The sequence below is a fragment of the Acyrthosiphon pisum genome, chromosome A3 (genome assembly GCF_005508785.2).
Source record: "Acyrthosiphon pisum isolate AL4f chromosome A3, pea_aphid_22Mar2018_4r6ur, whole genome shotgun sequence".
Lineage (NCBI taxonomy): Eukaryota > Metazoa > Arthropoda > Insecta > Hemiptera > Aphididae > Acyrthosiphon > Acyrthosiphon pisum.
In genome coordinates this window covers 8,416,257-8,431,186 of record NC_042496.1, presented here as the reverse complement: position 1 = coordinate 8,431,186, position 14,930 = coordinate 8,416,257, and the positions used below count along the sequence as shown (strand labels likewise).

The window sequence follows — 14,930 nt, the reverse complement described above, 5'->3', positions numbered from 1 at the left end:
ATTTTTTAATTGTTTCATGTCTGCACTACTACAATATAATTTTATAGTTACAAATTGATTAAAGAGTTACAATCGTTTTACCATTGATTTTAAGATATATTATATTAAAATCTATGGTAACATGTTGGTTGAAGGATCAAAAAAAAAAGAAAAAGATTATTTGACATTGTTTTTTTTATAGTTGATATAAAATTATTTTGACAGTCACATGTCATTAAGATTTTTCTCTTTCATTTTTATAGTTTGTATTTTCTTCTAAATATAAGAATATATCTTGGAATTATTAATACAATTTTCTAAATGTTATGCTGTTTATTATAAATATTTTTATATTATTAAGTAATAATAATAGTATTATTTTTTAACATAGTTTGTTACTTAATTACTTTTAATTATGAACTAGTATTGTGTTATAATAAATATAATTGTTATGCATAAGATTATCAAAGATGAACGGCAGTTACATATGAATTTATCATTTTATCTTAACAATTTGTATTAGATGTCTTGATTACACCTGTAGTGAACTACACGGGTACCCGTGTTCTTACACAAGACGGGGTTAAGGCCCGTGTAATAAAAATACCCGTGTATACCCGTGAGCTAAAATACTCATATATTTACAACTCAAATACAATTGTATTTCACTACTTTGCAGTTCTGACTTATTGACTTCTTCACTTTCTGAACTCAATATGACAGAAAGCATATCATATTATATTGTGTTTTTTAAGCAAAACTTTTAGGTATTCATAACATACTTAAATAATAGGTAGGTAAGTAATCGAGGGCTATACAATTTTTATTATTAATAAATAACCAATTATTTGAATATACATAATGTAACATAAAGTATTTTTGAATTCTGAATTAATATGCGATATACACGGGTATTAAAAACACGGGCTTTAATATAATTTTTACCCGTGTGCCCGGGCTCCGTGTACCCTTGTATTCTATTACCCCTTTCACAACCACGACCCCTAATTTGTATCGATAGTAATTTTTTTATTTATTTCAAAGATTCTATTCGCCCATTTACTGAGAATCATGTCTGATTCTTATTATATTTATAACGACTAAAGTTATTAGCTCTGAATATAATTGTAAATAGTTTTTATTGACATTGGTTTTTGTTTACAACAGAGATTATCAAATGAATTCCAAAATCAAGCCAAACTTTTGCATGATATGGAAGAACAAATTTGTAACTATGAAATAGCAAATAAAAAAGAAGTAGCAAATCGTTTGAAAGATCAACTGTCTTTATTAAAAGTGAGCTATTTAATTTAATACTTAACAATTTAAAATGTATTTAAATTAAAAGAGTTGAGTATCTATTTTGATTTGTTTAAACAATTTATTTTACCATAATTAATATAATTTATTTAGTAAAACTGAAAGTGTTATTTTATAACTGTACTTTAGTTTAGTATATTTAAACACTGTAATGGTTATTTTAATTGATTGTTACACTGTATCATTGTTTAGAAACGTTTCTATCAGCTGGAAGAGAAATTTGAAAGATATCAATCTCCTGGAGATTTACCCACTCGCGTGACTAGAGTGTTGAGAGAATTACAATCCATTGAAAATACTATTTGTCTATTAGAGCTAGCATCTGACGATCCTGATAGCATCAAAGGACAATTAGAACAGTGTTTGGTAATTATTACTTGTGCTTATATAGACTAATTGCATAGTATGATTAGAATGTGTTTGGTATATTTATAATGTATTTAATTTATAATTGAAAATTTAAGGAAAACCCATTCAAAAAGTTATTTGGATTGAAGTTACTTATTGTAAATAAATAAATGACTCAATACTTAAATTAAATTCATAACAGTATAATACAAAATTGTCATTGCTTAGCATTGAATACAAAATTCCAAACACATGGTATTAGTTTATTTTTTTAAGTCAAACTACTCGAGGGTTCTGTTAATGGTTAGCCTCCATCCTTATACAAAGTCACCATATAAATTATTTGCCTTATATATTATATTTGCTTATCGTAAAAATGCTACAGATTGTACATTTTCTATTGTAATAAAACAAAAGTTTATTATCTTTAAAAGCCCCTAGCAAAGTAAACCATATTATAAAAAACTGAATATTGAATGAACAATAAAAATATTAACTAGTCATTTTGTTAGAAAAGTAAATTTTACTCTATGTTAGTTTAATGATAGATATTTTAATTACAATATTTATATAGATAACAAAACACAGATATTTATTTTAATTTTTTAATTAATACTTATTTAAAAAACAAATATTACAGAAAATGAGTTCTACATTAGAAAATTTAAAAAGTGAAGTCGAATTTGTGATAAGTTCAAATGAAACTTGTGAAAATCAACTACAGCTAGAAACTATAAAACAGTTGTATTCCAAAGTAAGTTAAGTTTTGAGAAATTACTTCCATTAATATTTAATGAGGGAAAAATGTACAATTTCCATCATATTATTATAACTTTTATTTAAAATAAATTGCCCATGGTGTTTTCTATTATTGTTTTACAATGATAGAAAAAATATGATACATCTATTTGGAAATCAATATATTTTTAATATTTTGTGCTATAATTTGTTAAAATTAAATCCGACAACTATCTGAATCTCTATGAAAAATGTTGAAAAAGAGATTTTTGCATCATACTTTTACAAAACAGAAAAATGTTCATGAAGATCTACCTTGGAAAAAAATGGACTCTTTACAAAATCTGCTACCTGATCCATTTTCATAAAATCCTCCATTGATAGTTTTCATTTGTTTTTTTTTATGATTTATTCAACAATTCAGTTTAAGAATTTAAATTTATCAAAAAATATTTTTTTGTTTAGTTGGTAGTGGATATTAATGATACAAAATATAAGCTGGAAAAAGGCTTAAATGCTTTAGATTTCCTTGACACTAATATTAATATTATGTCTAACTGGTTGACTGAAGTAGAACAAAAACTAGATGGATTTGAAAATACTCAATTACCTGAGAAAAATGCAGAAGTCACAATGAAATTTATCAAAGTAAGATTCACAATCATTTTTATTTTTATGTTTACAATTTACAATGTATAATTGTATTTTTTAATAGCAGACATTAGATAAAGATATTGAAAATTGGGAAAAGGTTAAAAATTCTCTTTATAATCGTTATATTGAATTTAAATCTCTTAAAGATCCCTTGTGCGATGATGATACATATTGTGAACGTTTGGATATAATTTCTAGTAGATGGAAATTAATTCTAAATAAACTTCATAATAATTCAACATTACTGAAGGTTAGTTGTATAATAGTAATAAGATGTACTAATTTTGCTTACAACTATTATTTTGAAAATATCTATAATTTGTTGTTTATTAATATATTTTGAATATATCTTAAATTAATATTATTTTAGAATTATTTACAAACCAAATCTCTGTATTTACCGATGTAGAGGATAATTATTAAACTAATTTTTTATTTTTATTAATTGAATAAAAATATACTAAATGTTTTCAGGATATACCTACAATAACAACAAGTGAAAAATTAGAAGGTCAGTCTAACAACCCCATACAACTTAAGGAAACATCTGTTCCCGAAATAACAATTACTGAAGAAGAAAATAAAAAAGACCATAAAGCATTATTGCAACATAATGATGAAGATGATACATTTCAATTGACTAAAAACAGTATGTTATTTTCACAAGTATCACAAGTAGATCCCTCGATTTTTCAAACTTTTGTGAAACCTAAATGTGAAAATAATACCCAAGAGTGTGTCATGGTTGAGATTAAAGAACATGAAATACTAAAGTCTAGTATTATTAGTCATGGTGAAGTAACTGCAGTTCAACATGCAGTTCCTGAGGGTTATGCAGAAATGGTTGAGTTATCTGAGGATACAGAAACAGATGCAGATGAAACAGATGAGGAAAAATGGCCTCAAATTGTATACAGAAGAAAAAATACAGAAAAAAAATCATGTTTGAGCCCTTGTGAAATTTTAGTCAAGCGACAAAAACTGGCATCAAATGATTCACTAAAGTCTAGTTTAGAAAGCTTACATAGTAATTAATTTTTTTTTTAATTAGGTATCTTATTTCTTTTTCAATATATTTTATACTTTAGGCAAGGAGTATATTCCATCCTTAGAAGAGGAACAAAAGAATCTTACTGATTCTGTTTGTGTTAAAGTAAACAAAACTCATCATACCACTATAACTGCATGGCAAAGTCCAAAATCTGATAACCGTAAAGAAGTTATACTGCATAAAGAAATAGAATTGTTTGATACATACAGAATTATTGGAGCTGATCATGATGTTAAAGTTTCAAATGCATTTAAAAATGTTCCTGAAGATAATGATAGCTTTTATGGTAGTGATAAAGAAACTGACGATGTAGTATTATTTTCAGAAGATGAAGGACTCAATGATAAATATCCAGATTCTAGTTCATCAGATGATGAACAAATAACCAAGGTAAGTAAATTATTTTATGAACTCTTTTGCAATTAACTAATAAAAACCATAATTGGTTTTGAATTATTTTACTAAAAAATTGTAGTAATATAATATTAAAAGATGTTTAAATGTCAATACCTCATTATAAAAAAGCAAATATCTATATAGTAACAGAGGTGTGTCTGGCATGGTTGGCCTGACTGCCTGGGCATACCCTGATTTTAAACCCTTTAATATACCCAAAATATGCATTTTCAAATTAAAAACAAGAAATTGTATATTTATGTTTTGTATTAACACACAAACCAACCATATTATATGATAAAATTTAAAAAAGGTGGACAAGTGGGTACTGCTCTGCTGTACAGTAGTTATCGAGCATTTCATTTTAATGCAGGGGTGTCCAACCTTTTTTTACGGCGGGCCAAATTTGATATATGCTTTGGTATTATCGCAGGCCAACATTTTTAGAAATATGTTGTTTAAAAAAAAAACAAGCTCGATAACTTCAAGCTGGTAAAGTTCTATTTTTATGGCAAAAGGAGAGGTGGGTCGTAGGTTGGATACTCCTGTTATATAAGTTTACCTATTAAACGGCATTACAATTTACAACGAGACACGAGTAATTAACTCGAAAAATTTTATTCTTAAAATAAATTTGTTCTCATAATATTAATGTATTATATACAATTAATTCATGGTTTTTTAAATTGAAGTGAGGGCCGCATCAAAATCTACCGCGGGTTGGACACCACTGTTTTAATGAATGTGTTATATTTGAATGCATTGATAAATCATTGCATAAGAAAACACGATTCTGAGAGGAGACGTGTCTTATGAATTTCTAACTGAAAAATGTCAAAATTTGAATTTTAAATTATTATAAAAAACAATTGTGCCTATACTGTATCTTTAATATTGTTGAACTTTCATTAAGAGGACTACGCACCCGCATATGTTGTATCCGTCTTACGACATATACAATTTTATGCTCAGCAGATCACGTTTAGCGTTGTTAATTTTAAAATTAGAGTAAATTTATCTCTTATAAAATTTAAAGGTAACAATATTATATAGAGCATCTCTTTGGCTTTTTGTTATATTTTAATTTTAAATTGAGTTATGAGTATTAAAAGATGTATAAACAATTTAAAAATTTAAAATACTCATAATTCGCTTTAAAATTGAAATATAACAAAAGCAGGTAAGTGGATGTTGTTCTGCTGTACAGTAGGTTACAAGTGGGTCATTGTATAATGGATTGTATTAGACTTGAATTCAATGATATCATATCATTGTATAAGAAAAACAATTCTGAGCAGAGACGGTCTGTCAGTCATGATTTTTTATTTTGTTATTATTTATTATATTATGTAAGTTAAATTAATATTTTAATACTATAATTTTTTATTCGATTCTATGGTGATAAACAAAACGTTAGAAATTAAAATCCCATTTTTAGTGTTTTTTCATAATTTTTTGGTGGGTTTTCCCGTTAGTTAAATAACTATTGATAAAATCGAAAAATGATCTCTCTAAAATACCATCTTGATCCGATTTACTAAAAGATAACGTACTATATGTTGAAATTGAAGCTTTCCTTCTGGTATACATTTTATATATAGGATCCAAAAAAAAAATAAAAAAATTAACACCATTGTAAAACCACTAGCTTCTTCGCTCTGTTTATATTCTAGATAATATTCTTACCTTTAAATTTTATAAGAGGTTAATTCACTCTAATTTTTAAATGAACGGCGTTAAACGAGATCTGCTGAGCGTAAAATTTTGATATGTCGTAAGACGAATACAACATATGCGGGTGCGACATCTTCTTAATGAAACTTATAAGGAGAATCTTGCATTCAATTTTCAAACTTTTTTACTAAGTGAAAAAGTATTTATCGAGGATAATTAGAAAAAAAAAAAGAGGATAAGTGGATGTCGTTCTGATGTACAGTAAGTTACAAGTGGGTCACTGTAATGGCTGGTATTAAATTTGAATTCGATGATATCATTGTATACAAAAAACAATTTCGGGCGAATACGGCTTGCAGTCTAAGATATTCTATATTATATTTATATTTTTATTACTTATTATACTTATTATTAATATGGTAGCCGGTAAGTTGAATTAATATTATAAAATTACAAAATATTAAAATATGATATATACAGGGTGTCCCGTGAGGATTTACCTATTAGCCGTAGAGGGGGACTCGCCGCCCGGACAAAAACCGGTTTTTTGCCGTTTTACTTATTAATTAAAAATATTATTAAAAATCAGGAAATTAATGAAATTAAAATGTTGAAACGTCAATATTTTCAGAAAAATTAACTCTACAAAATGGCAATCTTCAATATTTTTTTAAATAATTAATTAAAAAAATAATTTTTTTAACTTTTTTACCAAAACATAAAAAAAAAAATAAAAAATTAGTTATTTGTAGTGCTTACCTCTGTGAGTCTTAATAAGAAAACAGAATTACGATATCTCTATTATTTCAGGAGATATCGCAATGAGTAAATCCTCACGGGACACCCTGTATATCATATTACAAATATACAATACATGGGCACAATTTTTTTTATGTGCATTTAAAGTTTGTTTTTTGACAACATTCATCAATTTTAAGAGTTGAGTAACTGTACAATGGATGGTATTAAATTTGAATTCAATGATATAATATCTTTGTATACGAAAAATGATTCTGAGCGGAGACAGTTTGTCAGTGTATCCACTGATATTTTGTATTATTTTTATATTACGGTTTTAATATGCTAGATGGTAAGATGATTTAATATTATGAAATTTCAACAAAATCACTAATATTAGATTATATTTTATACACAGGATAACATTTTCAAATGTAGTTTGGCAAAAATGAATTTATGCTACTGTTATACCAATGACTCCTAATAGTAAAATTAATTACTTAAATCAAAATTGTTTTTCGTATACAATGATTTAATTATATCATTGAATTCAAATTTAACACTATCATTACAGTGATCCACTTGTAACCTACTGTACAGCAGTGTGATATCCACTTACTTGATTTTTATACTTTTCATTTCACCAAAAAAGAAAAATAATCTTAAATATTTAGTTATAACATCTACAGGAACAAAATATGCATGGTAATAGCCAATTGGTGCACAATATTTATAAAATAACTTTCAAATTGTTTTAATATTCCTTATAAGCTATAGGAATAAAAACTATATTTCACTTTATATAAATGATATAATCAAATTACTATGTAATCATAGTTAGTTAATATTTTAAAATGTTATAATATACGCTACTATATATTTTATATTACTATTATTTTTATACTATACATATTCTAACAAAATTGACAAATATAATTTTTGTTATGCATAAACTATTCAAATATTGAAATTAGGTGATCAGAATATTATAGAGAATATTGAATTAATTAATAATAAACCAGAGTCCATGGTCACTTAGGTGTGTAGTAATAAAACCAGTTTTGAGTGTGTGTTGTAACTTTTGTAATAGTATTGTACAAACACATTATGTATAGTTTAATTTAATAATTTTAACATTTCTATGGCTTCAATTGTTATTATTTGGTTCCATAAAAAGTTACAACAGAACTTAGTTGCTTCTACTTATTATAATAACTATGTGTTATTAATCTTTTTTTTTTTATTTCTTTATAATATTATATTTTGATAAAAAATCATTAAATAAACTAATTTTTTTTAAATCTAGTGATAATAATGGAATGTGTTTTTATATATTATATTGAAATACCTTTTGATTTTGATTCAAGTGAACATGAATATTCTTGTTTGTTTATTTATTATTTGTACGTTAAACATGTTTTAAATTCATTAGTTAATTTAATCACAATATTATTACATACTATTATTGATAACAATATAAATCAATTCACACTAAATTAAATTAAATTAAATATTATTTATTTCACAAAATTTCAAATACATATAAATATGTTCATTAAACAATATTAAAAAATAAATAAAATATTTAATAAATATTATAAATTAAAAACACATTTAACCATAAAAAATAATGCTTAAAATGGTAAGATTAGGTTCTATTCGTTATTGAGTATTCAATATATTTACTACTTGTCTTATTTTTAGGGTATTTCATTTATGAGGCAGAAAACTGAAAATGTAACCACTTCAAAATCACCAAATACATTAAAAATTAAAAATCTAGATGTAGATATTGAAAAATATGAAAATGAAGCAAAACAAATGCTGGCGAGGATGGAACTTACTTTAAAAGACCTTCGACAATTAAATACAGAATCGGATCCAAATAAGCGTTTTGAGGTAAATTTTTCATCATCTTTACTTTAAGATATTATACCTAAACTATACTTTTTTTTAACAGTCTGTTGAGCAAGAAGTTAGTAATATAGCACCAGATGCAGCTACGTTAATAAGCAAAGGTGATAGTCTTATACTTGCAAGCCATACAGGGGATCCCTCCAGAGCAAGCACTTTATGTACTTTAATTCAAGACAGACTTAGAGTAATGTGGACTCATATCATGTCAGAAATAGAGGTAACATTTTAAATAAGTAACATTTAAATTTGTATAATTGTTTATTGAATTAATTATTTACAGATTGTAAAACTTCAGACACAAATGTTAAAGAAACAAGTGGAATCCTTTAATAAAATTACTCAAGATATTGAAAACTGGATTAACCATAAGCACAACAATTCAGAGGTAAAATAAAATCAAATGGTTTTTGACTGCATGCATTGAAAATAATATTAAATTAAGATTAATTAATTAAAATCTATTATTAAAATATGTGAACATAATTAAGGTATTTGAACGAGAAATTAACATCAAATATGCTAATTTATTAGAAATGGATGAGATAATATCAGATATTGAAGCACTGTGTTGTGATAAAGATGCTGTTAATAAAATGCGACTGAAAATTGTTGAATTAGAAAATAAGTTAAACAAATTAAGTCCCTTGTCTCAACAAGTAATATAATGCAAACCATTTTTTTTTATTGGTTTCAATATGTATGTAAACTAATATATAATATTTTGTAGCAAAATGTCAAAGTACCTGTAGAAATTTTATCTCAGATAGAAGAGACACGAACGAATTTGGGTTCTTTATTAAAACAGTTGAATTTAATACCATTATCAAATAATTCTGTTGCTCTTCAAAATTCTAAGATTGAAGTAAAATTATAAATGTTATTATAAAAAAAATTCTTTATTTATATTAAATGTTTTCGTTTTAGGATATTCAAAGTAAAACTGAGGTTTTGAAAAAATCTATTGAAAAGTTAAGTACAAAAAATGCTAATGATGAAATATTTGTGCAACGAAACATTGAAAAAATGCAGGAGACTTGGGAAATGCTGAATAAGTGTGTGATTGAACGGACTGGGTGGGATATTAAATTTATAATTTTTATTAAATCTATACTAATACTTAAATGTTTTTAAACTTCTCAAATATTATTTATTTTTAGACAATTATCTAGTATACAAACAGAAGTTACCAACTTACAACAAAACGGTAAAGAACTTTCTGAATGGTTAGCTGAAATTGAAAGTGATATGGAAGAAAATAGTTTGACATTGACATTACAAGAGAAAAAAAATAAGCAACACAATTTAGAAAAAAGAGTGTCATCTAGGCATAGGTAATTTTTTATTTAAAATCAGATTTTTATCATTGATAAATTGTTGACGTCTTCTAGAGTATGTTAAGGCTGTGATGTAACAATTCCTAGTTAAAAATTAGTGAAAATGTTTTCATTTAACAAGGAATACGTTATAAATTACCAAATTTTAAATTACCGACAATGTGTGGTAAGGGATATTCTGTTTCAATAATTCTGTCTCCCATCCCTATAAACTACATAGCCCTCTCATTTTTCCCCTTATGTTATACCTTATCTAGTTGATTTTTTTTTTTTTTTTGGTAGTTATTAAAGTAAAGTATTATTTATTAAACCCGTGCATAGTAAATTAATTTTTTTCTTTAGTTTAAGTTGACCGCAATTAATATTATTTTTTTAAAATTATTATTTAATTTATGATTTTTACCATTCCATTGATATTTGTTTCATTTAACAGAACAGTTATAAGTTTTCTTAACTGTTCACGAACATTATGGTCGCATTCAGACAGTTTCCAATCAGAAGTTGAGAGCCTAAGATTAAGATGGCAAGCAGTTTTAAATAAGCTGACAACGCAACGAGAAAGGTATGTGTATTTTTCGTTCTAAATCTATCCCATAATTTTATCCAAGTGGTCAAATGCTGGAAAGAAGGTGTTATTTTTACTCATTTGGCATAAGCCCAATTTTTATAATTATTTTGTCTAGGGACATATTATAAGTATTTTATTTTTGTTATTTTTTCTGAACTCATTCAGGTACTTGTTAACAACAAAATAGTTATCAGTTTTTTTCAATTTATTTAAATTTTTATTGTTTTTAGGGTGAATGAAATGGAAAAATCAAAGTCTGATTTTTCAAGTGTCATATCTGCAACAAAAGTCACTATTGATCAAACTTTAAATGTGCTTCAAGCTACACAAGCTAATCCCTCAGAAATTGATTCACTAAATTCAAAAAGTTGTTTACTAAAGGTATTTATTTTATTTTATATTTCTTATTTTTTTATTAAAATAATTTTTTTAAGTTTGATAATCTATGTATTGTAATTTTTTAGTCCAAAGAAATAGAATTATTAACTCGAAGAAAAGAATTAGATTCCATTAATTCGAAAAAATTAAAACAACCAAATGATCTTGAATCAATTAAATCACTTCTTGATAAGGTAATTTTTATATATTAAACTAAATGTCCAATTGATATTGGATTATTTTTTTGAAATAATATTGATTAGAGGTTTTATAAAAACTTCAATATAGGTACTCAGTTTAAGACATTAATAAAACATCAATAAAATTATTGTTTATCTTCTCTTCGTAATATTTTATATTTTGAATGGAGCGAGGAATATATTAGTTTTAAAAATGTTTTTTTTGTGTGTGATGAGGTTTTTGAATAGAAAATATCAACTTTATGCACAGTTTCTGTTATAAAATATTATCTAGTAATATTTGGAAATAAATTGTTTGTCCCAGTTTTTTAATCATAACATTTATGAAATTTCAATTAATGCTCAATAAAAAATAAGGAAAATGTGGATGACCCACAATAATTATAAAATAATTAGCTTCTTATTAAGCTTTGATGTGCGTTTTGGGAAAGATTTATTATAATAGGTAATGAATTATTAATTTTATAAACCGGGAAAATAGGAAAATTCAAATCGATAAAATAAAATTCTAATTTTTTGTTTTTATCCTGATAAAACAAAATAAAAGATATTTTTTTCAAATGTTATCCATTTTAAATCTAATATTAAAAAATAGCTTTGTGCGTATGTTAACAAACAAAAATTAAATGATTTTTTTTTAAATTTTTATAGGTTATATCTGATTTGTCTGAAAATTTAGAATGTTTAAATGGAAAATTAAATGCCTTAAACAGATTTATAAGTCAATTAAAAGAGTTAAATAGTTGGGTTATTATAAAAAAATTAGAAGCAGAAGAATTAAACTCAAAACCTATTTCAGAGAGAAAATTAGCAACTGAAAAATTACAAGTATGTTTTTTATTTCTATTTAAATTGAGTAAAGTTTGTTTTAGAACTGTTTAACGACAATAACATATTCTATTTTAGTCAAACTTATTAGAACGAAATGCTGAAGTAAAAGATATTTTGGAAAATTTTACAAATATGGAAAAACAATGTGAAGGAATTAGTCAACCTGTATCTGTGGATTTACAAGTAAGACATTAGACTAACTCATTAATTAAAAATGTATTAGTTTGTTTGCTGTTTTATAGTGAATATTATATTTTGAAATTACTTAAATTAATGATTGATTTTTGTTTTAGGAAATAGTTAAAAATCTCAGAGACAATTGGAATTATTTGAAAAATATAAATGAAAATATTTTGAAAAAACCATCAGTTACATCTATTGAAGTAAAAAAAGGTGATAAACTTTTATATACTTTTCTAACGCTAATTTTTATTTAGATAATAATTTATTTAAAAATAATATTAATAACTTTCATAATCAGTGATGCAACTAAAGAAGGAGCTTTGTAGACTAAACCTCAGTTTTGGTTGTATTTATGACAATTATCTATGCAATTGATCCCATAAGGTGTCAACTTAATAAATAAATAAATAAATTAAATAAATTATAATAATTTCAAGTATTATACATTAATACTAACATGTGTGCCATATTTTGCATACAATCTAAAAGACAATTATTATTTGATACATTATCGGTCTACTGTTTCATAATATAATGACAATTTGTTGTTGTTTTAGTATTATACTATACTTTTAACCCATCGAGAAATCCTAGTTGCACTGCAGAGTACAGAAACATTTTTTTTAAAAAATATTTTAACTATTTAACTATCTATTCTGCACTAGGTAAATAATAATAATCCATATGAAAAATTACTAATTAGTTATTAGGTCTACTTATTTTTGGCTCTAATTTTAAAAATATATAGTATTGTTTGTACAAATATAGTAGACCATTGAGTATATAATATTGTATAGAGAGATATTTTATGCCACACTAAATATTAGTAATATATACTCAATGGTTGTACCATATACACATTAATGATTTGTTATTTATTAGAGTTATTTGTATTACAAAATATAGTAGGAATTTACAAATTTTTTTCCTTTATGTACTACCTTTTACTGAGGCAACATAACTGTTTAAGTTGAAATGAGTGTTTGGCGCCAGACGGTAGCTATTTGTTAACCGTTTATAATTGAGATAATATTAATAGCTTTAATCACAACTATGTTATACAGAGCTTGTTTAATCAAGTTTAAAATGCATCTTTTAAAAAATAAATATGTGTCAAGTATTAAAATATTCAATTAAGTTTTGATTGCATAAGATTATTAATTTTTTATTTGCATAATCTATATACTAAAATATAATATAACGATATAGTGATAAAAATTATTGATAATATTTTATTCGTAGTAACAAATTAGTTGGCAGTGTTGAAGTTACACGGGTTATTATAAAAACAATTTAAAATAAAACTTATAAAATAATTAATTAATAATAATTAAATTTAAAGTATGCCATTAATGTTATCATCATGACGAAAGTTTGATACCATTAAAAGTTTTCGCATTCGAGTTAGCATATCAACGAGTAGTGCATATCATGGAGCTTATAAACACAGTCTGTTTTTTTTAGTTTTTTTATACTGCAAAACTTCTATATTATACAAAAAATGAGTATTTTCCTAGTGTAACAATAGCTTGGGTTTTCAAAGGTCGGGTTTAGGCGGATTTGGGTGGCGTGATCATCCCTCCGCGAAGATAGACGACGATACTCCGCGAGAACATATTATCTCCGTGTTCCATAGAATATCTAATGATAAATATCGAAGCCAGCCATTTTGGTATTTGGGTCAAATATATTTTAATGTTATATTCTAATATCTTGTACAATATTATTATTAATCGCGGCGTCGGCGACGTCCGTCCGTGACGAAGACGCAGTCGTTGTCGTGTGGGACGTGCGCAGGGATCGATAAAGCGAAGAGTGCGGAAGAAAACTTTGGAATACTAACGCTACCGCCTAGGGGTTTTCATCCTAACGCCGCGACGCGCACGTGTAGGAAAGCGTAGTGGTGGTAGTAGGATGAGGATAGTGCGGTAGAAGTAGTAGTAGTAGTAGTAGTAATACCATCGGTTGGTGGGTGAGTGCGTACGTGAGTCTTACCCATTCGTAGCCACCGGTCGCGCGCTCGGCTTTCGCCAATTCTACTTGTACTTTGCGGAGGGAAAAGTGCCGGCCGGCCAGCAGCGCACGTACACCACGACTCCACCCACTTGTGTATCAATCGATGAGGGTGGCCACCGCCGCGCGAGCACACGGGGCACATCTCGCGCGCGTTACTTGTTCCGGTCCATCCGCGCGGCCCGCATCGGCAAGACGTCCCTTACCTCGACCCTTTCCACAGCTACACGGGTGGCGTTCAGCCACGCGGCCGCCGCCAATCACCACTACTTCGTTTAATTATAGGGTTCCGAATTAATTTTTAATTTTTTTCACATGTTTTCCTTATTTTTTTTTCAAATTTTTTTTCCTTTCACATAATTGTTTCTGTACAGTTATCAATACGCGAATAAAGGGTCGTTAATCCATGGATCATGTTTCGATCGTAAGTATAGTAATAATATCACCTAGCTCCCGATAAAACTTTAATAATTCTTATACGACCCCGTAATGTTCTTATTATAGACATCTACATCGGTGGATTTTTCACTCTGTGTAGTTGACGCTGTTTGATTTTGTTAGAATTTTGCGTATTTTTTAAAAAACCACACCAATGCTTTTACATTAAT

At 26.5% G+C, this 14,930-nt stretch overlaps 1 protein-coding gene across 5 annotated transcripts in view; it reads left to right on the top strand.

The window, feature by feature from the left end:
* The window catches only part of LOC100166731 (dystrophin, isoforms A/C/F/G/H), a 62,325-nt gene that overhangs the window by 13,026 nt on the left and 34,369 nt on the right, over positions 1–14,930 (top strand). For 3 of the 5 annotated variants that reach the window (XM_029491771.1, XM_029491769.1, XM_029491772.1), the window contains exons 26-45: positions 1,147–1,275; positions 1,492–1,665; positions 2,288–2,401; positions 2,851–3,033; positions 3,101–3,289; positions 3,514–4,066; positions 4,128–4,480; positions 8,603–8,797; positions 8,859–9,032; positions 9,096–9,200; positions 9,304–9,471; positions 9,543–9,677; positions 9,740–9,888; positions 9,973–10,146; positions 10,583–10,711; positions 10,948–11,098; positions 11,182–11,289; positions 11,947–12,123; positions 12,202–12,309; positions 12,420–12,519. In XM_029491771.1, the coding sequence (XP_029347631.1) occupies positions 1,147–1,275; positions 1,492–1,665; positions 2,288–2,401; positions 2,851–3,033; positions 3,101–3,289; positions 3,514–4,066; positions 4,128–4,480; positions 8,603–8,797; positions 8,859–9,032; positions 9,096–9,200; positions 9,304–9,471; positions 9,543–9,677; positions 9,740–9,888; positions 9,973–10,146; positions 10,583–10,711; positions 10,948–11,098; positions 11,182–11,289; positions 11,947–12,123; positions 12,202–12,309; positions 12,420–12,519 (3,568 nt within the window). The remainder of the gene's footprint in view (positions 1–1,146; positions 1,276–1,491; positions 1,666–2,287; positions 2,402–2,850; positions 3,034–3,100; positions 3,290–3,513; positions 4,067–4,127; positions 4,481–8,602; positions 8,798–8,858; positions 9,033–9,095; positions 9,201–9,303; positions 9,472–9,542; positions 9,678–9,739; positions 9,889–9,972; positions 10,147–10,582; positions 10,712–10,947; positions 11,099–11,181; positions 11,290–11,946; positions 12,124–12,201; positions 12,310–12,419; positions 12,520–14,930) is intronic. The other 2 variants (XM_029491770.1, XM_029491773.1) reach the window with 2 other exon arrangements.